This window comes from Piliocolobus tephrosceles, chromosome 6 (assembly GCF_002776525.5).
Source record: "Piliocolobus tephrosceles isolate RC106 chromosome 6, ASM277652v3, whole genome shotgun sequence".
NCBI lineage: Eukaryota > Metazoa > Chordata > Mammalia > Primates > Cercopithecidae > Piliocolobus > Piliocolobus tephrosceles.
In genome coordinates, this window is record NC_045439.1 from 125,312,248 (window position 1) to 125,336,655 (window position 24,408).

The window sequence follows — 24,408 nt, forward strand, 5'->3', positions numbered from 1 at the left end:
TCTCTCTCTCTCTTCTTTCTTTCTTTTCTTTTTCTTCTTTCTTCTCTTTCTTTCTTTTTTTCAAATAGGGTCTCATTCTGTCACCCAGTCTGGAGTGCAGTGGTGCGGTCTCTGCTCAGTGCAACCTCTGCCTCCTGGGCTCAGGCAATTCTTCAATCTCAGCCTCCTGAGTAGCTGTGACCACAGGTGTGCGCCACAATGCCCAGCTAGCTTTTTGTATTTTTTTTTTTTTTTGTGTGTGTATGTATGTATGTGTATATATATACACATTTCTTTTTTTTTTGGTAGAGACAGGTTTTCGCCATGTTGCCCAAGCTAGTCTCAAACTCCTGAGTTCAAGTGATCCGCCCGCCTCAGCCTCTCAAAGTGCTAGGATTACAGGCATGAGCCACTGTGCCTGGCTGGGAGACACCACCTTTCTAGAGCAATTTGAGGACTAACTAGAAAGTGAGAGTCAGTTCTGACTACAGGCCAGGGTATGGTGAGAGCAAATAGTGCCCAGAACAATGTCATTTGTTTGTATCTTCTCTCCTCACTAACATCAGAATTTTCCACTAATTGGATAAATACACAGTGAAATTAGAATGTCTTGTGTATTTGACATTCAACAACTCTGAAGACAGTAACAAAGAACACAATTTAAACATTTTAAAAATCAACAACTAGCATTTTGTAAGCATTCCCACACTGGGAATGCCTCTCTGCACCATCCCTCTCTGTACCTCTTTTGCTTCCCCCTTGCTAGTGGCAGTGGGCTCTCTGCTCAGGTCAGTGGCGGGGGGAACGTGAGGGTGTCTGGCTGGTTGCCACACACACACATACAAACCCACTCAAACTCTGGTAGCTGTTCCTTGTACCTGATCAGACCAGAGGCAGGAACAAGGGACTGTTTCCTGCGGTGAGGGTGGCAAGACACTCTAAAATTGTCCTTCAGGGCGAGGTGAAGTGGTACAAACTCTGATAAGAGTTTGTCTGGAGCTCTTTGGTTTTTGTTCCTAGATGTGTCTTGTCCTCGTGTGTTGATCTCTGACTGACCTCCCACACTACTACTGAAACTCTGGTTTCTCTCTGATGCTATTCCCCATCTCTCTTTCTTTACACATTGTCATCCTACAACTGCAATATTCAAATCAAACCCTCAGCTTGAAATCAAAGGGAAGATGAGTTCCAAAGGGTTACTTTATTTTATTTTATTTATTTTTTTTGAGACGGAGTTTCGCTGTGTCACCCAGGCTGGAGTGCAGTGATGCGATCTCGGCTCACTGCAAGCTCCGCCTCCTGGGTTTACGCCATTCTCCTGCCTCAGCCTCCCGAGTAGCTGGGACTACAGGCGCCCACCACCTCGCCCAGCTAGTTTTTTGTATTTTTAGTAGAGATGGGGTTTCACTGTGTTAGCCAGGATGGTCTCGATCTCCTAACCTCGTGATTTGCCCGCCTCAGCCTCCCAAAGTGCTGGGATTACAGGCTTGAGCCACTGTCCCCGGCCCCAAAAGGTTACTTTAGAGAAAAATGTACTGGTGGCAGAAATGGAAAGCTGGCTCTAGGAGGGCAGTTGGAGGTATCATTGTTCTATTTTCTTCCTCTTTAAGTACATACAAAGTACATATGTGGAGTGGAGAATGAGGGGTAGGGACGGAGAACAGGGATTGGGGAGACTTGAGAATTGCTCTACCTAAATCCTCTCCTGACTATTCCAACTAGTTTTCCCTCATCCTCCCTTTTCCCATTCTGCATGTCCTTCCTCTGATTTTTTTTTTTTTTTTTTTTTTTTGAGACAGAGCCTCACTCTGTTGCCCAGACTGGAGTGCAGTCGTGCAATCTCAGCTCACCGCAACCTCTGTCTCCCAGGCTCAAACAATCCTCTTACCTCAGCCTCCCACGTAGCTGGGACTACAGGTGTGCATCACCACACCCAGTTTTTTGTATTTTTTTGTGTGTATATATATGTGTATATATAGATCTTCTTTCGTAGAGATGGGGTTTTGCCATATTGCCTGGGCTGGTGTTGAACTCCTGAGCTCAAGTGACATGCCCGCCTTGGCCTCCCAAAGTGCTGGGATTATAGGCATGTGCCACTGTGCCTGGCCTTTTCCCTCTTTTTTATTTTTTCACCTCTCATCATTCTAGTTATCATTTGTTATAATCTATCTCTTAGGACTGAGTGAATCAAGGCTTACTCCTGAATCAGGTTAGCAGTTACCATGCCCCAGGCATCTCGGCTCTCCTTCCTGTCCTAGGGTCCTTATGCCTGTTCTTATTCCAGCCTTTCTTGTTTTAATCTCATTCAGAAATCACATTCATCTTCTGCTTCTGTATAACCCTTTCTGGCTCCTTGCTGGGGATTCATATCTTCTGAAAACAATCAAAAGATTATTTCGGTTTCCTAGTACTGATGTTCTCCCTGATATTCTTCACATGGAGCCATTCTCTAGCTTTATTCTAGCTCTTGAAACAATATGGTTCAAACTAACGATGGTTCTGTTCCTGGATGGTAAGAATTTGGGGAAAAGGAAAGGAAATAGCAATGGAAAGGAAAGAAAGCAATGATGGCTGAGGACAGAGGAGGCTAAAAGGGCTTCTGGGATAGAAGGAGGCAGAAAGTTCATGACTTATCCACCTATGCTTGGTATATCCCAAACTCTATACCTCATTTACCTCAAATGCTGATAGCATCAGTGACCCACAACATGGCAAAGAGCTCCAACAGTCTAATGTCCTCCCTAAGTCTCCTTTCTGTAGCCATACAAATCCTCTGTACTAGAAATAGTTCTCTAGCTTTCACATAAATTTATACCTTTCAATTAATCTCTCCCAAAGCCCTAGCAAGATCACTCAAGTTGAAAGTAGCAGAGAATGGATGGTATGTGGAACATCTTCTACTTGCCCCTTTAGATCTGGGTACTATGCTCCGTGCCCCATGAGGTTTACCTGGCTGCAATGCACCAACAGATATTTTGTCTTGTGGCTTCTGTTTGGGTTTGGCAGGAGATCAAAGAGTAGGAGAATAAATTTTTTCCCTTGGTTCCTCCTTGTTGGGTCCCTGCAGGTTGGCTGCATCCCTCTACCAAAGGCCACAGCTCTTGTTGGATGGCCCGCTCTAGTTTCTGACAACTGCTCCCTTCTCTTCAGCCTAGGTAATAGCATTGTTTTTATTCAGTCCCAGGGTGTTGCCCCATGATTTGTTGCTGTGTTCAAATCCACACCTTCCTAAATACTCCCTTTATTAATATCACCTCAATCATCTAATGTACTATCTGCTTTCTTCTGGGATTCTAATATATAGGTTGGGGAGATGGGAGGATGTGGTAAGGAAAAGGTAACGAGGGAGAAGAGAATCGATACACTGAAGTTTTCTTAGAATCACAGGAACATGGGCTTGAAACCCAGCTAGCTATGTGATCCAATTATTTAACTTTTCTGAATGCCAGTTTCCCTGGACTTACTGTGGAGATAATGTCTACCTGTTGAGGTTATGAAATATTGAGTTAATCAGGTACCTTCGGGCATTTGTTCATCCATTTACATTCCAAGCCCCCAGGGATTGTGGATTGCCTAAGGAAATTATTGCTTTCTAAGAGTTTCAAGTAGTCTTTGACTAGAACTAGAGGCAACAAATGGGAGTGTGTAGCTGTGTGGTATTTAGCATTCTATACAAGGGGGTTACCCCTCCTTTTGTTATTTTATTTTTATTCTATTTTTTGAGACAGAGTCTCACTCTGTCTGTTGCCCAGTGTGGAGTGCAGTGGCGTGATCTTGGCTCACTGTGACCTCCACCTCCCGGATTCAAGCGATTCTCCTGCCTCAGCCTCCTGAGTAGCTGGGACTACAGACACATACCACCATGCCTGGCTACTTTCTGTATTTTTAGTAGAGACAGGGTTTCACCATGTTGGTCAGGCTGGGGCTGAACTCCTGACCTCAAGTGATCCACCTGCCTCAGCCTCCCAAAGTGCTGGGATTACAGGCATGAGCCACCATGCCCAGCCTCCTCCTTTCTTTAAATAAGCACCTGGTTTGGTGTCATTCTCAATGATAATGTATGTGAAAGCAATACTATAGTGTTCCTGGACCAAACTGAAGGTGGGCCTGCTATTTCTTGTGGCCCAATAATGAGATGCAGATGAAATGAGGAGAAAGAGTTTTATCTCTGTAACCGACTGCGGGGACATGGCCTGGAAATGATCACCAGATCAACTCAAAATTACAAAGTTTTCCAGAGCTTATATACCTTCTAAGCTATATGTCTACGTGTAAGTGTGCATTCTTCTAAAGACATAAGTGATTAACTTCTTTTAATCTATGACTAAGGTCTGAGTCCGGAAGACCTACTTCTGGAGCCTCAGTAAGTTTACTTAGTCTAAGTGGGTCTAGATGCTGGGGTGATTCTCCTTATCTTGTCTCCTGCTAAATCACAGAGGTTTAGGGAGTTCCTTCAGACCTCCAATAAACTTGTTTGTGGAGGCCTGGGGAGTTTCTTCAGACATCCAATAAAACCTGTTTAATCCTAAGTGGGTCCTGTTAAGAATTCCTTCATTATTTTGTCATGCTTTAAGGCCCAAGAAAGGCCTAAGCAAAACTCTTGATGGGCTTTTGTTACATTACAGCCTTTGTTTAAGGGCACTGGCTTTTAATATTTAACTGAACTACCCAGTCAGTACCGAAAGAGTTGTGATGGAGGCCTGCGTTAGTGAAGCCTGGCCTGCCACAATCCCCACTGTCAATTTGTGTATGATTTCTGTCATGCTTGTATATTTATTTATCATGAGAATCGTAGGGAGATGGGGCATTGTAATCTTTCCTGCTACTTCCTGCTGAGAGAGGGTCATTGTTATGGGGCACCGAATGTAGCACTGGAGTGGAAGAGGTTGATTTGTTCCTAGTAGCACTCTCCGTTTTGGGGAATTAGAGGCAGTGCCCGATGAAACATAATAGTATGCAACAGCAACACATATAAAGAGGTTGCTGCTGTTTTCTTCTGAAATGTAAGTTGTCTAGTCTTCAGTTCATAGGGCTTTAAGAAAGCACAGCTTAGGTTTCAATGATTTTCAGTTAGGAAAAATGGGGAAAAAGGAAAAGCAAAAGGAAAAAATTGAAACCATTATTTGGAGACTTGTAGTCAGAAAAATTAGAATTGAATCCAAACTGTAGAAAATAATAAAAACTGAAAAACATAAGGCAAGACTAGAAATTAACAACAGGTGTACTATAGTTTTGAAACAATTTCTCTTTCTCCAGTTTCCCATTTTTATTAAAAGACAAACCATGATAGAACTGGTTTGCTTTATTATACCTGGCCAGATTATTTGCATAAAGTGCAGCAAGAATAATTATTTTTCACATAGGCCTTTTAAATTGGCTTCCATGGAACTTTGTTCCATAGAAGGAATCTAAGATAAGACCTCTTTAAAGCCAAGCCCAGACATGAATTTGTACCATCAAATACCTATGAGTTGGGTGAATTCCTCTCCTCTTGAGGTTCCAAGATACCTTGGGGTTCCTGGCCTGTCAGAAAGTGACATTTTTTACTTACCACAGGTCAGAAACCCTGTACAGGAACTGTGTACATAAAAGATGAGGCCAGTTTCCCAAGGGCTTTATTGGGTTCATAAGTCAAGTTTGATTCCTTAAAGGAAAGCACATCATTCCAGTCAAAGCCATGGTAAAAATAACCAGTTTTTCCAATTGTGTCCTCTTACAAAAGAAAACAGATTCTTACTGCACTTATGCAAATAACTGTATTGCCATAACTTAAGAATACTCACAGATAGTTTCCAAATTCTGGAGAAAATCAGGTAGAGAGAAACAAGTATGCTCTAAATTTTGTTCATGGGAGTATTAAATTGTTAAAAGTTGCCAGTAGCTCAAAAGAAAAGTTTCTTTGACTTTGAAAAGCAAAATAAGGATTAGCAATATTATAAGCAAAATGTCAACAAGATCATTCCAGTCTCCTGTTAGTTCAGTTCATGCAGTTAATTCCTATCCTGCTTGATATTAATGAACATTTTAGCTCTTCAAAAGCCCTGAACGTTTTCTCTCTATTCTGATGTCACAATCTCAAAAGCTATCATAAATCTGCAATCAAGAGCACCTAGTAGAACCTTTCTTTTTTTTTTTTTTGAGACGGAGTCTTACTCTGTCATCCAGGCTGGAGTGCAGTGGTGCGATCTCAGCTCCCTGTAACCTCTGCCTCCCAGATTTGAGCTATTCTCCTGTCTCAGCCTCCTGAGTAGCTGGGACTACAGGTATGCACCACCATGCATGGCTAATTTTTGCATTTTTAGTAGAGACGGGGTTTCAACATGTTGGCCAGGCTAGTCTTGAACTCCTGACCTCAGGTGATCCACCCTCCTCATCTTCCCAAAGTGCTGGGATTACAGGCGTGAGCTACCATGCTCAGCCTTGTTAGAGCTTTATAGCTGATTATAAAACCACCTTCAAAAGAAGATGAAAACAACACAACCGTTGTTTATGGATAACAAACATTTTTAGGGTAGCCATAGTTAAAGATACAATTGACGGCCAGCTGCAGTGGCTCATGCCTGTAATCCCAGCACTTTGGGAGGCTGAGGTGGGTGGATCACAAGGTCAGGAGTTCAAGACCAGCCTGGCCAACATGGTGAAACCCTGTCTTTACTAAAAATACAAAAGTCAGCTGGGTGTGGTGGCGTGGGCCTGTAGTCCCAGCTACTCAGGAGGCTGAAGCAGGAGAATTGCTTCAAACTGGGAGGCAGAAGTTTCAGTGAGCCAAGATCTCACCAATGCGCTACAGTCTGGGTGATAGAGTGAGACTCTGTCTCAAAAAAAAAAAAAAAAAAAAAAAAAAAAAAAAAAAAAAGAGACACAACTGACAAGGAAATCTGTTACCTCTGTGGCACACAATAATAATTTAACAAAACAATTATAATTATTACTGATAACATACACTAAGGTATATCAGAATTATAGGAGTCTCCCATAACTTTGGAACACATACCAGCAACATATTTGCACAAATATAGCCCAAAGAAAGCCAAACACCATTTTATATTTGACAATGCTTCCTGTATAATTTTCTACCAAATAAGCCAAACTTCACCTTTACATTAGTGTGCTATGAATGTTAAACCCAATTCTTAATAAATCCTTATAGACATATTTATCCAATTTTAATGTTTGACCATAAGGTAAGATTTTATAGACTTTTTATAACCCTTTACAATTTTTGTTAAAGAGCAAGTTAGTGCTCTAAGAAAAACCCATTGTGCTTTTATTTCAATGCTCAATTTACAGAAAAACGGCATGATTCCCTTTTAACTTTAGCCAATATTTTACACACAGAATTTCCTCTACAATTAACCTTCCACAACTTGCTTAAACCTTTATCTTTATTGTATCCAACTTAAAACAATCCTTTAACCTTTTAATCGAGGCAAAAATCCACATTCTCATGCCTCCTTACAATCTTTTAGCAAAAGTATATTTTACTTTCCTTACTCACCTTGTATGTAAACTGTTTCTTCAATAGTCTTAAAATACATGTTACACTGTTAACGCTTAACAACCTTTATTTTTGGTGAAAACCTTGGTAAGTTTGGGATTTTAGCTGTGTACTAGGTGTGGAGGCTAGGACCTAGACAGAAGTGCAAATAAGGTCTGACTTATTCCAGCATCTAATTCCATGTGTCCCAGGCCTTACCTAGCTGTAAAGCAGGCAAGTTGTACAGCTAAGAGTCATAGTAGCATTTTATAAAGCATTTAGGAGGCCTAATCACCTTTAAATTGTACAATATTTCTTGCATAAATTCCCTTTCATAAATTCTTTCCCAGGCCGGGCACAGTGGCTCATGCCTATAATCCCAGCACTTTGGGAGGCTGAAGTGGCCAGATCACCTGAGGTCAGGAGTTCAAGACCAGCTTGGACAACTTGGTGAAACCTCATCTCTACAAAAATACAAACATTAGCTGGGCATGATGGTGGGTGCCTGTAATCCCAGTTACTCGGGAGGCTGGGGCAGGAGAATCGCTTAAACCTGGGAGACAGAGGTTGCAGTGAGCCGAGACTGCACCATTGCACTCCAGCCTGAGTGACACAGCAAGACTCCATCTCAAAAAAAAAAAAAAAAAAAAAAAAAAAAAAATTCTTTCATGACTTACACAGACAATCTCTGACATGCCTTGACTTTCTGACTTGTTCTAAACATCCCTCTCTTTAAACAACCAGTTATTTTACTTTAGGACAAGAATTTACCATACAAGATCCTTTCTTATATAAATTCTCTTTTCTTTAATACCTTTTTGCATAGCTAGGGGGCAAGGCTAATTTCACATGTCCCCAGGCCTTATCTAGAATTTAACCCTCCAAAATAAATTGAACAATTTTTAAGTCAAAGAAGCAGTTTATGGACTAAAGCATTTCGCAAATCTAATATTTACCAAAGGTTTACATTTTTGAAGATAGTTTTATTTTACCAATAATCTTTAAAACTCTATTTATTTTTATAAATTTCTTTATATCTCTCTTATTCCCTGGTTTCTTTTACCTTGTTTTGTATATAATCTTTAAATAAGCTTTGAATTAGACAAAAATTAGTTACCCTTTAAAAAAGACACAATCTTTAGAATGTTTTCTTATAATATATTATTATTGGAAAATACCCAAATAATGAGATATCTGTTGTTTAATATAACTTTAGATTCTAAATTTTGAGAAGTTATTTATGAGTATTTATCCAATTACATTTATCTAATTATTTATTTTAATCATTTACCTGGATTATTTATGAAAACTGCAATAGTCATCATTTAAAGTTTTGAAGCCGCCATTGCAAAATTATAACTGAGACAGTGAAAATGATCTGACCTGACTCAATTTTGCTTCTAATCTACAAGCTGTTCTTGTTTATTAACTTAGTTTATAGTTTAGCTTTGAAACAAAGATGATAACAGTCCTTTCCCAGAACAAACTTTCTTCATGTCTGTGGACTAGACTACCTAAGGCCACAAGATCAGAAGTTAGGGTATTTTACTAAATAATTCAAGATGTAGCTATTTTCATTAAACCAATATTAATGTTTTATTTTTAAAAACTACACAAGCAAAGATCATTCTGTTTTGGGCTGAGTTATAGTTTTGTAGCCTCTATGCCAAATTTTGACACTTTATAGTATTTGGCAGAGATAAGTATGAAATTGCTTGATCAATAAATGTAAACAAAAATGTATGCTGGCAACTCTTAAGACATTTCTAATATTACTTTACCAATAATTTTCAAAGCTAGCTTATTTATTAAAGATTTTACTTAAGTCGCATAAACTTGAAAAAGCACTTGACTAGTCTTTCCTTTTTTCTGTTAAAGTGTGTAAGTGCTTTTATTTTTTTTTTGAGTCAGTAAATTAGAACTCTTTTATATTTTTCAGTAGTGAAACATGGTGTACACAAGATATAAATACATAGATATATTAGGCATGCCAATAGAAGTACATTTTATAAATTCATAAGCCTTCCTTTTTCCTATTTTTTAACTGGCTCTTTGAGCTCTGGGCAGAGCCCACACTGAATCCTGGGTTTTCAAAAGGGGAGAATTATTATGAGGCTAGACCATTTGATGCTTTTACAGCACACTTAATTTTTTTTCCCAAACAAAGACATTTCTAAGCATCTAAGTTACACTTGTTCTTAAAAACCCCAGAGTAGGTTCTGTTGTAATAGCCATTAATGAAGAAAACGGAATTCAGTCAACTGTGAAGAAAAAACTTTTGCTCAAAAAAAAAAAAACACGATCCTAGGTGAGAAATAAACAAAAACATGAAGACCTTTTAAATACAAACATGCACACACGCGTATAACATACACATTTTGGATGATAGCTTTTAATTAAGCTGACTCTCAACCATTGAGCATCTAAAAAAACCTTTCTCCTTCCCAGAGGCCTCCCAGCAGTAGTGGACCCAATAGTTCCCGTTTTCAAGTTTACATGGTATCAAAAGGAACAAGACAGACACACAAACAAGTGGAGAAAGATTTCAGACAAACACAAGGGGAGTGCAGTCAGGCAAAACAGACTCAAAACTAACTAACTCAAAACCTGATCTCAACCAAAATGCAAAGCAGGTGTATGAGTCAGCCCTATTGCTTCCCTTGGTGGTACCAGACAAATGGCTTAACAAGCCCAGATAGGAAAACAATAGGCTCCTGGCATATGATCCAGTTAACTCACCCTTTGAGTGTGTCTGCTCCTGACCTGTGTGCTTCGCCAGTAGTGAAAGGGATGTGCAGATTTGCACATGGAACAGCCCTCCGGAGGGTCCCCGGGGGAGATCTCACCCCACAGCTGCTGGGATTCTCCTGAAGACTGTCTCGTCGCAAGCTGCCAGCCGTTGAATGCAGCACCATCCTTATCTCCTGGCTGGCTCACCAAATTTTGTTTCCAGGCAAAACGGAGGGTCACGCTGCTATTTCTCATGGCCCAATAATGAGATGCAGATGAACTGGGGAGGAGGCGAGTTTTTGTTTCTGTAATCGGTTACAGGGAGAAGGCCTGGAAATTATGGCCAGACCAACTCAAAATTACAAAGCTTTTCAGAGTTTATATACCTTCTAAGCTATATGTCTACATGTAAGTGGGGTGCATTCATCTAAAGACATAAGTGATTAACTTATTTTGATCTATAACTAAGGTCTGAACCTAGAAGACCTACTCCTGGAGTCTCAGTAAACTTACTTCATCTAAATGGGTCTAGGTGCTGGGGTGGTTACCCTTATCTTGTCTCCTGCTAAATCATGGAGGTTTGGGGAGTTCCTTCATATGCCCAGTAAACTTGTTTGTGGAGGCCTGGGGAATTTCTTCAGACTCCCAATAAAACTTGTTTAATCCTAAATGGGTCCTCTTAAGAATTCCTTCATTATTTTGTCACGCTTTAAGTTTTGCCAGGAAAGGTCTAATCAAAACTCTTGATGGGCTTTTGTTACATTACGACCTTTGTATAGGACCTTTGTATAGGCACTGGATTTCTTTTTTTAGCTTTTAATATTTAACTTAACCAGTTGCAGTCTGTAATCCACAAACTGAAACAGGGCTTCTCTTCCACTGCAGCTGGCATATCTTGTTGTGTTTATGAGTCTGACAAGCAAATATATCTGAAGCAGATCTCATATGCTGATCTATGAGGGAGATAAGCCCCTTGTTTTGCTTGACTGGAAACAAGCAGGTGACAACGATACTCTATCTAGAAATAAAAAGAAGGGCTGTGAGATGAAAATGTGATGGAGGCCTGTGTTAGTGAAACCTGGCCTGCCACAATAGTACCTGGCACATAGCCATTGTTCAATGTAGAGACTATTACAGTAGAAACTACTACACACTGGACAACTGTTCTGAGTGTATTACATGTTACTTCATTTAATACTAAATGGAAAACACAATACTATGGTGCTTTAGGGAAATGATTTCTTGTGTTAGACGAGAAGTATCTATCATCTATCTATCAATCATTTTTGCCTGAGGCTTGCCTTCTCACTGACCTATGGGTGTGTAAACTGGGCTTGTGAGGAGGCTTGTGTTTCTTACTTTGTAGGAAGGGGAACAGGATCGAAAGGAGACAGAGACTGAGAAGAAGAATGAATGTCCATGTTAAGGCTACTTGGGCTTCCATGCTGAAAATACCAGAAAGGGCCAACTTGTGAGGGTAATTGAACTCACAGGGCACACTTCCTCTTTCCCCATTTCTCCATTAAGTTTGAGATATTCCTCCATCTCATGAGTTGGGAGCTATGCAATAGCTATCTTGTTCCTACCAATTCCAGCTAACATGCTTTCGTATTTGTCCTCAGCAGTTTTTAAGAGAAGCAACACATTGTAGGGGTTACTTAGATGGAAAGACAATTGGTAAGGCAGGCAGAAGGAAAGCCAGTAAGTCCTGCAAGAGCCAAGTAATCACTCCAGGCATTTATTTTAATATCTGGCACCTTTCTCCCTCTCCAAGCACACTGCTTTTTAATACCTCAACACAAGGCAGCTGGAAGGATATAAAAGCTCAAAGAAGAGCAGTAGTGTCCCTGAGGCCACACAGGGCTCAGTGTGAAAAAATAGGAACCTAATGGAGATAGGCTCCATTCTGCCTGATCTCCATTTAGCCTGGACATGTTATGGGTGGCTGATAATAGGTACTGGGAATGGGGTGGTTATGATAAGTGTAGGAACATAAGTGATCCACATCATTTCGGTTTCTAACTTTCTTTCCTTTTAAATGCTGGGAACTGGCTCATTTTCTCAACTACAGTGGATAAGGTGGGAGGGGGTTATTGGAATTTTAGCCCATGTCTGGGGGTGTGGCTGGCAACGGACAGAATGGCTACGGGCCCTAATTCCAGAAAAAAATACTGCATTCAACACTTATCCTTCCCATTCCCTATTCCACCACTTCCTGTGCCAGATAGCTTCTAGGCAACCAGGAGAAATAAAATCCAGAATGGCTGAAGGAGGGTAAAATGGGCATTTTATTACACACATAAATGGGACAAGAATAAAATCTGGAGCAGCTCTGCACCAATTCTCCAATTAAAAGCTACTCAACCTAAATACCTTTTTCTCAGTCCTGGGTGAGAAATGGGATCTCATGTAAAGGAAACCTGGGGTCCAGTCCAGTCCTATTGAATGTTATTTAGTCTCAGTAAAGAAATATCTGAGGGCCAAAGCCATTTGGGAGGTCTCCCTGGGGATAGAGAGGTCATCCTAAATAGGTCCATCAGAAAAGCCAGGAATCTCTCAGGCCCATAAGGCAATAAAGGCCATGAAGGCAAACCCAGCGGCTACACAGCTCCACTTAGCTAGAGGGGCCTCAGGACTAGCTAGCTCCCGTGGAAGAATTTCTAGGAAGGTGACATAGAGGAACGTGCCAGCTGCCACACCCTCTAACACAGCCTGGGCTAGGCCCCGCCCTCCTTCAGAGTCCCTTTCAGTCACAGCCAGCCCCACGGCTAGGCCCAGGGGGGACATGAGAGCTAATAATAGTATGGAGAACACTGCCCATCGTGACCTGGTACCTAACTGCACTAGCCGCATTCCTACACCAAACACCACAAGCCCCTTATGAGCCAGGACAGCAAGGCAGAGCTGCACGGTAGCTGCTACTGTCGGCTGCAGCCCCACAGCTAGCCCTTCAAACACTGAATGAAAGGAGAGTGAGAGCAAGAGGATAAGGGCTCGGAGGGGACTCTTTGAGGGTGAGGGTAAATGTCCATGGCTGTGGAGTTCGAAGATATGAGCCCCACCCCATTCTTCCTCCTGTACCGTTGATCCTCTAGCAGCCCCAGGACAGCACTGCAATGCCAGCGACTCCAAAAAGAAGACAAAAAAGAAGCCCAGGGAGATGATGAGCTCTCCATAGGGATATTCCATCTAGAAACAAAAAGAAGGACTGTGAGATGAAAAGGAAGGGTAGGCAATGCATTGGATGGACATGGAATTGGGAGATTGAAGAGAATGAGAAAATGTGGTAACAGAACACAAAAAAGGGTAGGCGAATGAAGCCAAGAGTAGACATGGACGTGTAACAACAAGAATGCCAGAGTGGGCTGGACACAGTGGCTCATGCCTGTAATCCTAGCGCTTTGGGAGACTGAGGTGGGCAGATCACTTGTGGTCAGGAGATTGAGACCAGCCTGGCCAACATGATGAAACCCCGTTTCTACTGAAAATACAAAAACTAGCCAGGCGTGGTGGCACGTGCCTGTAATCCCAGCTACTCAGGAGGCTGAGGCAGGAGAATGACTAGAACTCAGAAGGCGGAGGTTGCAGTGAGCCGAGGTTGTGTTACTGCATTCCAGTCTGGGTGACGGAGAGATTTCATCGCAACAAACAAACGAAAAACAACAACAAAAGACTGCCAGAGGGACTAAGGGACACAATCTCAAAAGAGTTAAAAATACGGGAAAATGATGTGAGGTATATCAGAGGATCCAGGGAAAGAATGAAAGAGTAAAACAAGAGCTTTCCCTGGGGATCTATAAACTCAAAAGGATTGGGTTTGCTCCTCTTTTCCTCTACAATGTCTGAGCTAGGGAGCAGAAGGGATTCTTGGTACTCCTCATGTATTCCTCTCAAAAGGGTCTGGGTATGAAAGGCCTCTCTGGTTCTCCCATCCCCCAGATAGAGGATGGTGGGAGGTACTTACATGAGCCGAATCAACATCACCAGAAGAATTTCTCTCACTTGCTGATCTGTTCTAAGGAGAAAGCAGCAGAAATTGAAGTGGGATGGAGCAGCGCAGCTTCCTGTCCCGTCCCTTCAGCAATTCTGTTTTCCTTAAAGCCTAATCTGACTTGCTTTCACCATCCCACACAAGAGCTGTCATTTTCCCTGTTGTTCCACCCATGTCCTTGGCTCTGTCACTTTCCCACTCTCTTTCCTTTGTCCTGTTTATCCTTTTGGCCTCATAGACCTGTGGCTTGAAATCTCTGCTCTCACCTGCACCATGAACTTCTGAATCTGTGATTCAATTTCCTCCAGGGCTTCAGCCGTCATATGCATGAACCCTGCTCCCAGGAAAACACCAGCAGAAATACAGCCCAGGAGTCTGAGGACTCGCCGGTGATGACCTAATAAAAAGCAGAAGTTAAACCCACTTGGCACTGAGGAGACAGACAAAGGTAAGTAAAGAGCAGCAGGCAGCATTCAATATCCCAAGGTTGGGGGTGGTGAGAGAATCAGAGCAAGGTGTCAGGACAGCGTTGAGGTGAGACTCAGGCTATGGAACAAAGATGGGGTAGGGCTATACCTCTGGCTGCATCAATCTGGAACCATTTGAAGCAGATAGGGGTAAGGCCACAGCCCAGAGTGAGAGCCAACAGGGCAAACAGGCAGCCAAGTTTTATTCCTAGTAGTTGCTCCATCTCTGGGGTGTAGGGTAAGTCCAGAAGTCAGAATGACAAGGGAGCTGTAATCTTTGGAGCAGGAGTGGTATCTTAGGTGGTCAACACTGGAGTGTCCACTCTCGTGAGTTTCAGGAGGCTGTTGGTATCTTCTTTCTGAGTTGCTTCTGCTTGTGCAGCATTGCAGAGCTGACAGATCCTGCTCCAGCTTCTAGCCCTCCCGCTGCATGGAGGCCCCTCCCCTGGTTCACGCCTTCCTGAGCTTGGAAACCAGAAACTCCAGACTCCTGCCAGGCACAGCCCAGTGGCGTCTTCTCCTCCTCTTCAATGGCATGACTAATCCAAGAGCTATGGATAGTCTTAGTTCATGTGCTTGGGGTTGGTCTAATCCAAAATAGGAAGTCTGTAGTAGCTGCTTCTCAGCTAGTTTGTACTGGGGACAATCTGGTCCTGTCTCACTCTGGACATTTGATCTAAGCCTTCCATACCCTCTCCACCCCATCCCAAGTCTTATAGGTTGCAATGCTGATACTTGAACCACTCGCTTTCAGAGATTTGGGGCCACCTGGAGGTAAAGAGGTGGGGCTGACAGGTGGTGCTGGTGCTACTCTGTGGGAACTAGTACATGAGGGAACTACCCTTTCCTGTAACCCCAGAAAAATAGCTGCAGGCATGGAAATGTCTAGTGGTAAGTTGATTTGTTTTCTTTCTTTCTCTTTTGATTGGGACCAGTGTTGAGAGGAATGAGTTGAGATTTCTGGTATTACATTTATACTGTTACAACTTCTGACTGTGCCTGTTTCCTGGTAAGAACTGGAAAAAAAGACATTTAAGTTTTAAGACAAAGGAAGCTGCTCTAGCCCTGAAACAGCAAGGCCTAGGGGAAAACAGAAATTAACTGAGTAAATGGGAGGATTCTACCTGGATATAGAGGGGTGGGGGTAGAAGATTCAGTTCTGATGGGAATCACTCTTGATGGAAATGTATGGGGCATTTCCCATACATACTCTAGGGTAGCTGAGGGACCCTGGGAAAGACAGAAGGGAAGGCGGTAGTGAAAGAGGCCAGGCAGCTGCTGATTCCTCTATTCAGGTGGCCCACATAACAACCCGGAGACCTGTTGAGCCAGTTCTCAGAGCTCTGGAGGCAGCTTTCCTAGCTACTCCAGATTATCTTCCTAGGGAAGTCCTGGCCTCTGGTAGAAGCAGTATTCTTGTAGTGTTACTGGATGATTCTTACAGTGTTACTGGTCCCGCTGTTTGTTCTTGTGATCCAACAATGAGATGCAGATAGACTGGGAAAGAAGGGAGTTTATTTCTGCAACTGATTACAGGGAGGTCGGAGTAGCACACCAGACTAACTCAAAGTTACAAGCTTTTCTTTAGCTTTTATATACAATTCAAGCTCTGTGACTACCTGCAGGAAGGTTTCCTAATTAATCTAAACTAGGGGTCTGCAGATAGAAGTTTTTTTTTTTTTTTTTTTTTTAGAAACAAAGCAATAAATGATTTGATTTAGAAATAAAACCATTCCCATTATTGCAGCATTATCATCAGTCATTGAATGCTAAAGCTGTTTATGCTTCTTTTTCCCTGGGATGTCTGAACCTGGCAACTTTTCTTCCTATTCTTCTATGTTCTTAGCAAACCCACATCAAGGGTGTCTGTTCGCGTTTGAAATTCATCAGCATCAGAAAGAGCAAACATGTTGGCAGTATCTAGAAAACCATCAACATGAGCATGGGGCAGTTCATTTCGCTTTGCAGCTGATCCCACCATAGTGAGTACTTGAAGATATTTCTTAATCTTAAGTTGGTCCTGGTATGGGTTGTATGTGCAGGAATGCTTTATCACTCAACTAGATCTGAGGTAGAGAAAGTACAGGTGGGGCTTTAACGGGCTTGCTTTTTTTTGTATTCCAGCCTTCGTACTCAGGCACCAGGTTCCCCCAATTCATTATACATTTTTCTTGCTTCTGCTTTTATGTTTAACTTGTACATTCATCATTATAGCAAAGGGCTTATAGAAATCTGGTTTTTCTACTTCTGCTTTAACGATCAGCTAAAACATTCATCATTACAGCGAAGAGCTTATGGAGATCTGAACTGCCACAATAGGAGAGGTCGAGCTTGAGATTTGTGTGGGAAGCTTGGCACCAAAAATCTGAGGAAGCTCTTCATTACAGGATAGACCGGGATAATTAACTATACCTTTTACATTTTTTTTTAAAGAGAGGAGGTCTTGCTCTGTCACCTAGGCTGGAGTGCAGTGGTACAATCACAGCTCACTGCAGCCTTAACACCTGGGCTCAAATGATCCTCTTGCCTCAGCTTCCTGAGTGACTGGAAATGCAGGCACATGCCACTGTGCCCAGCTTCTACACTTTTTAAGAATCACAAAATCCACTTCCATTCTTTAAAAATTTATTATTTATTATTAAAAATCTCAAACACACACAGACATATGGGGATACCAGCATTCCCCTCCTGGATACCAGGTAGTGGCAGCCCTGGCAAGCATGATAGAAGAAAATACTTGTTAGACATCCTTGTCAACTCTCAGAGGGATCTTGAGCAGTGGATGGAGGAAATGCAGATGGAGTAAGCACAGGTAAAAGATCTCCCCAGGAGCTGACACGGGCACAACGATACAAATCCCTATGGAAATGAGACGTTAATGTGGACTGCCGGTTCTTGCCACATCCCACTAATTTTGGTCACACCCCCTATACCTGCCATGCCGGTGGGCTGTGATCACAGCATGCTGCATATGTCCATCTGGACAGCACAAGTGACAATGCACATGGCGAGGTCGTTTAAGGACAGGCTGAGTGATACGGGGCCAGCGATTAGCCTCCTCTGGAGACCCCCGAGCAAGGATCACCATAGAGAACTTTTCTTCCTTTGGTTTCTTGTTCTAAGATAAGGAACACAGAGACTGTTTAGAAGAAAAAGATACGGGAAAAACGTTTGTAAAGCCCCTTCTTCCCCATTCCTGCAGTCCTTTTTTACAATGTGTAAATCATATACATGTAGGCCCTAAAGTCGCTAGGCTATTCTATGAATTATCCAACTCCTCCTAACTCTGACTCTTTTTCTTCCTGTTTTTTCCAGGATGTTTGCTTCCTGCTGCAATATCCCCAGGTACCTACCCAGCTGAAGGGGATGGGATGGTACGCCTGTGAGAAGCTACAGGCCAGCTGGGGACAAGGGAGTTCATGGGGACACTGTGAACACATAAAAAAATGAGGTAAGACAAAAGAGCCATCAATCACAAAACGTAAAAACTAAGAATAATAGAGTCGAAAGGGGCCAGGGAGAATGGAGGACAGGAACAGTGGGTAGGCAGAGCCAGGAGAATCATTAGGTAGGAACTGGATAGGAACACAAAGTAGTGGAGAGTGGCTTAGCTTTACCATCTTACTTTTCCTGGCCACACCTGAGTTCAGATCTGTGTGGTGGGTCAGGTAGAAGTAATATTTACCGGGGCAAAGACAAAACCAGGTCGAGGGTCCAAAGGTGACTTCTCTTTTCCCTGAAATCAAAGGAAATAAAAGCTGGGCCAGGTGTCTATTTTCATAACTCAATCTCTGCAGTCAGTAAACTGAGGACTCCTTTAACATTCAATTCTAATAACGATTAACTATGTCCTTTGAGTTAAGCTGGCTGCATCTTTAATACTCCAAACAAAGAACTTTCTCTTTGCTGCAGGAGAAAGGCAAGAACTTGGCACATAGTACGGTGCTCTCCCTTGTCAGCAACCTCCACTCTCAAAAAAATCCCACTCCAGGACAATTAAATTTATGATTATACACTGGCTCATACTCTCCCCCAGTGACAAGGTTCTTGGCTCAGCAATGCCCTGGATTAGGAGTCTGCAAACTTTCTTTTAAAGGGCCAGAGAGTAGGCAAAATCTATCTCTGTTCCAACTACTCAACTCTGCTGTTTGTAGTGTGAAAGCAGTCACAGACAACAGAGGCACAAATAAGCATGGTTTATATAAAAACAGGTGGCAGGTCGGATTTGATCCACAGGCTCTCATTTGCCAACCACTGCTCTGTATCATAATGACTTTATATGCCCAGTTTCCTGAGAGTCACCCTTGTCAATATATGACAGTCTCTTTAGTTTTCAAGAGAGTAACAGTAATTAGTGACATATGCGTGGGGGAGTGAGGGAAGAAGAAGCCTTACTTTAAGGACCAGATCCCTGGCATCCATGAGAAGTCTGTGCCCAGCTTTTGTTCCATTCTCCACCAGTACCTGTTCACAAAAGGGAAAAATACGCAGAAGACTTAAATTACATCAAAGTGTAAATGTCAGTAGCTCTGTAAAAGCATCATAGATGGAGAAGGGGTCCTAAGAAGAAATACACATTATATATCAGGATGGAGACCCTCAAAGAGGGATAAAGAAACCCATAAAGGAGAAAAATGGTGAAGAATGAAGACAATGAGAGAAGCAAAGGCATGAAATTCATGAAGCTGCTTTAAGACTTAAGGAGAACAAGGAATTTTAACTCACCAGGAAATGACCTGTCTTATGCCATAAAGTTTGAACTACCTCAGTGCGGTCAGCCCTGCTGGGCAGTTCACTTAAGGAAAAGGCTGATACTACTACATCAAACTGCACCTGAGGACAAAGACAAAGAACATGACAAACTCAACATCTCTGCATCCCAAGAACATAATAAAGTCCTAGCCGATAAATTTCTTTTATCTTCTGACACTCAGTGCTGGGCTGCAGAGCTCAAGCCATAGTTTTCCATCTGCCACATTCCACATTTAGAATATTCTAAACACTGCCACTTGCCTTGGGTGATACAGGTAGAAACTGTCTGAAAAAGACACCTGGAATATAAGGCTCCCCAGATTCTGAACCACCTGTGGAGAAAAGAAGAGGCAACTTTGAGTGTGTAGGAAGTTAGGTATAAACTGAAGAGATATCCAGATAAGAAACATGGCCCCAAGAATAGGGAAAGTGTCTATCAAAAAGGGCAGGGATGAGCCAGATATGGTGGCGCATGCCTGTAATCCCAGCTACCCCAGAGGATGAAGTGGGAGGATGGTCTGAGGCCAGGAGTTTGAGACCAGCCTGGGTAACAGGTTCTAATTAAAAAAAAAAAAAAAAAAACACGGCAGGGAGAATATTAGGCCTCTTGTCCTTTGAATCTTACCCAACCCATCCTCAGTCCAGCAGAAACCTCTAATACCACCCTTTGCTTGACCATAACTTTAAAAGTAAACCAGATTCATCTTAATTTTTACCCTCTTCTCTACTTCCCAGTAAAACACTTTTACTAGTACGCCTTTGCTTTCTTAACTCCCTCAACTTTGGAAGTGCTCTTGTACTCACCTTTCAGTAGTTTTTCTGCCAAAGCCAACATGTCAGTTGATTTGTCCACACACATATATTCACGTAGGCTCTGGCCCCAAATACTGTTTGCAGCCCTAAGATGGCAAAATTATTATAAATCACCAATTCCCATGACCAAGAGTCATCTCTACAAGAGACCCATTTACACCCAACCCCACCCTGGGAAAAGAGAGTGTTATGTTAAAATACTTGTATAGTTAGTAATAAAATAACTAATAGTGTTATTTTCTTGTTTTATTTACAACTCCTTTAAAAAAAAGGTAGACTCAGCTGGGCGCAGTGGCTCATGCTTGTAATCCCAGCACTTTGGGAGGTGGAGGCAGGTGGATCACAAGGTCAGGAGTTTGAGACCAGCCTAGCCAATATGGTGAAACCCTGTCTCTACTAAAAATACAAAAATTAGCTGGGTGTGGTGGCCGGCACCTGTAGTCCCAGCTACTTGGAAGGGTGAGGCAAGAGAATCACTTGAACCTGGGAGTGGAGGCTGCAGTGAGCCGAGATCATATCACTGCAATCCAGCCTGGGCGACAGAGCGAGACACCATCTCCAAAAAGAGAAAAAAAAAAGGTAGACTCAAAATACTATTTGTAGGCAAAAAAACTTTGATTGATAATTCCTTTTCTTTTTAATTTTTCTAAACATGCGCCTTTTTTTCACTTGACATTTCTTTAAGTTCTGGCCCCAATCCATATACCTTCTTCTGCCTTGCCTAATCTGATGGAAGAAACATTATAGATTCCCAACTTGCCTATTCTCCCTCTGGTTTTCCAGTCTCTTAATTTTGGAGTGGTGTAAGTATGGCTTTCTAGAGCTAAAATTGACTAAGACAAGGCCGAAGAAAGTTACTCACCAGGTGACAGAACCAGTACCTGAGCCAAAGTCCATCAAAGTTTGTGGCTGAAATGCTGGATTTCGAGCCCGGATCTGAAGAAATATACAACATCCCACAGCAGAGTAATTAGATACTTATTTAGGACCTTGATAAATATGAATTAGGAGCCTATTACAGAGGATGTGAGATGTGAATGCCTTTTGAGATTCAATATAAATACCTTATGGGATAAGAATCTCTTAAAATAGTGATTCTAAACCTTTCTTGGGTCACAGAAAACTTTCACAGGATAAAGAGAACGTCTTTATTTTGTATTTTTTTAAGAGATGAGGTATCACTCTGTCACCAGGCTGGAGTACAGTGGAGATCACAGCTCACTGCAGCCTCAAACTGGCTCGAGCAATCCTCCTGCCTCAGCCTCCCAAACAGCTGGGACTGCATGGCGGGAGCCCACCATGCCCAGCGGAGATCCTCTTTAAAAAAAAAAATGCATATGCATTGTCCCAAGAATCCCCATCCTAGAAAACTACTTTATGAATAGGGAACTGATGGTCAAAAAGTTCAGGTTGGAAGTTAAGGGACTTTCACCTCATGGAATGCTCTGGAGACTGCTGCAAAGCCACCATCAAGTCTTGCTGCCATATACACCAGGCTCAGTCCCTCAGTGTAGCTGCCATTAAAATCAGAGAGTCGTACATACTAGTAAATAACCTTAATCCCATAGTTACCTTCTAGATTTAGAAAATGATATCTTGGAAAGGGCTCTTCCAGCTCAGGCCTTTCACTCCCCAATACCAAAGGGTCCTGGGGAACCTTACAAACACTAAATCTTCAAACTTCAGTGTTCGAAACTTTGAACTTTAACTTTTTCAAATACTAAATTGATCCTTTTAAGGTCAGGTGATGTAAAAAAAAAAACTAAATTGATTGTGTAATTGTACTCCCCCAACTCTCTTTCTAAAGTCTGCCTTTTCTTTCTTGTGCACCTCTTCTAGGCCCCCTTACCTCAGCTCTTGCCAATGATAGGTAGTTTTACGTAGTGCATGTAGCACTGCTCCACGAAGTTTCTCCTCTGTCTGAGGTAAGTCTGTGGTGAGAACAAGGACTGGAAGTCAGGACCTAGGGAGAACAGGGCTCAGATCCAATATCTGAATATACTGCCCACCCAGTCCTCCCTGATTCCACCTAAGAAAGTCTTAAAGCTCAAGAGAGACAACAAACCTAGAGAAAAGTTTCAGACAAGAATTAACAGTAACTACTAACAGTAACTACTACCACTAACAGATTGTTTCAAATAGCATTTTGCTTCCAAGAATGGTTTATTCAGCTGAATCAATCCTGTCCCACAGGTTTTACATTAAAGGAAAGTGTGATAAAAATTTAAAGGGTAAGCCGGGCGTGGTGGCTCACACCTGTAAGCTCAGCACTTTGGGAGGCTGAGGCAGGTAGATCACAAGGTCAGGAGTTCAAGAACAGAACAGCCTGACCAACATGGTGAAACCCTCTCTCTACTAAAAATACAAAAATTAGCCAGGCGTGGTGGCGTGCACCTGTAGTCCCAGCTATTTGGGAAGCTGAAGCAGGAGAATCACTTGAAACCAGGAGGCAGAGGTTGTGGTGAGCTGAGATCTTGCCACTGCACTATATAGCCTGGGCAACAGAGCAAGACTCTGTCTCAAAAAAAAAAAAAAAAATTAAAGGGTAGGCCAAGGGCACTATTTTTTGGATTTCTTCACTTCTCCAAAATTTAAGGTGTTGATGATCTCCACTTCTCCTATGGAGAGGAAAGAAATTTGAAAATCTAGGTCTCATGACTGTTCAGTTCAGTACTATTTAGTAAGTATCTACTGATCACCTACTAGGAGCCAGGTACTGTGAGGTGTGCAGGGAATGCAAGAGGAATAAATGGTAATGTTAAGGAGCTCACAATCATGAAACTAACTTGATGAATTATATTTATCCTCTTATCCCAGAAGAGGGTTTTAGTACTGGGTAGAGGTCATCCAGGGACTCTATTTTACCTGAATAAAAACTTAGAAGGTCCTAATCCAGTGGACTTGCAGGAAAAAAACAAGTATCTAGATTTTAACAGTACATTGGTGGCCAGGCACGTTGGTTCACGCCTGTAATCCCAGCACTTTGGGAGGCTGAGGCGGGTGGATCACCTGAGGTCAGGAGTTCAAGACTAGCCTGGCCACCATGACGATACCCTGTCTCTAGTAAAAATACAAAAGTTAGCTGGGTGTGGTGGTGCACGCCTGTAATCCCAGCTACTGAAGAGGCTGAGGCAGGAGAATCACTTAAACCCGGGAGGCGGAGGTTGCAGTGAGCCGAGATCGAGCCATTGCAATTCAGCCTGGGTGACAGAGCAAGACTCTATCTCAAAGCAAAAACAAAAAACAAAACAAACAAAAAACAGTATACTGGGACATTCTAACCTTTACCTAAGCAATCTCTAGAATAATCTACCTTCTTTTATTAAGGCATCATTGTAACAACTGCTGCTCTGGTTAGAAAGTCAAATAAGAGACTTCAGTACCTGTTCGAGAGACTGTAAAATTATTTCTTACTCTTCATTTCTAACCGATATTTCAATCTGGCCTACTTTTTAATTATTCGTAAGTCCTACCTGGGTTTTCCAGGAATTTCTTCTCAAGATGCCTAGCCCGTCTTTGCAACTCCTCTGGCTCTACAGGCAAATGTCTGCTCCAGAGATAATTGGTCAGTGTTTGCACCTGATTCTCCATAGCGGGAGAATTTTCTATGAGCCAAAGATGAAAAGCGGAATCACTTGCATGCAGGTCCAGTCCCATTTCTTCTCCCTTTCCAGCCGTTACTCACCAAGTAGCAGTAACTGGGCACCGTTAGACAGTGCCTGTGGCAGCCGCACGTGCGGTAGGTTTAGGATGCCAGGGTGCTGGCGATGAGGCCTCTTCTGCAGGAAATCGGACTTGTTATCTATCTGGGTCACTCCAGGTACTAGTGCGGCGAGGGCCTGCAAGCAGAGAAAGAAAGGTTGATTTCCTGGCAGAAAGGAAAGTCGCTGGCGCTCGCTAGGGTGTGGGCTGCCAGGAGCGCTCCTCCTCCGCGCGGAGATGTCTCCGCAGATCCAGGGTCTCTCCGTGAGCCGGCAATGTAGGCACTTACCCGGGCCTGGGGAGCTACTCCAAGGCCGGGGAACCATCTTCCTAATGTCACCAAACACTTCAGTGCCCCCACCATCGCTCCGGAGGCGAACCGGAAACGGAAATGTAGGTGCCTGTGACCCTCAGTCACAACGCCGAAGTAGCAGCCTTCGCAGAACGTCCCCCGACAGTTTCAGCCAACCAGAAGAGCGAGTGTTTGCCAGCAGCCA

The 24,408-nt window shown here is 42.6% G+C and overlaps 2 protein-coding genes across 2 annotated transcripts; both read right to left on the bottom strand.

Annotated features, from left to right (window-relative positions):
* Window positions 1-12,456: 12,456 nt before the first annotated feature.
* Window positions 12,457-17,128, bottom strand: SLC39A2 (solute carrier family 39 member 2). The gene is made up of 4 exons (XM_023230409.1): window positions 14,754-17,128; window positions 14,444-14,574; window positions 14,151-14,201; window positions 12,457-13,375 (listed from the first exon to the last, which is right to left on the bottom strand). Exons 1-4 carry the CDS (start codon window positions 14,866-14,868, stop codon window positions 12,743-12,745), a joined length of 930 nt encoding a protein of 309 aa, XP_023086177.1. The 5' UTR covers window positions 14,869-17,128; the 3' UTR covers window positions 12,457-12,742.
* A 124-nt stretch (window positions 17,129-17,252) lies between these two features.
* On the bottom strand, window positions 17,253-24,351 carry METTL17 (methyltransferase like 17). The gene is made up of 14 exons (XM_023230408.1): window positions 24,201-24,351; window positions 23,895-24,048; window positions 23,683-23,814; window positions 22,059-22,140; window positions 21,642-21,723; window positions 21,072-21,145; window positions 20,201-20,295; window positions 19,658-19,728; window positions 19,370-19,477; window positions 19,040-19,108; window positions 18,330-18,380; window positions 17,998-18,072; window positions 17,578-17,762; window positions 17,253-17,503 (listed from the first exon to the last, which is right to left on the bottom strand). The coding sequence occupies exons 1-14, from the start codon at window positions 24,273-24,275 to the stop codon at window positions 17,398-17,400; spliced, it is 1,359 nt and encodes a 452-aa protein (XP_023086176.1). The 5' UTR covers window positions 24,276-24,351; the 3' UTR covers window positions 17,253-17,397.
* Between the last annotated feature and the right edge of the window lie 57 nt (window positions 24,352-24,408).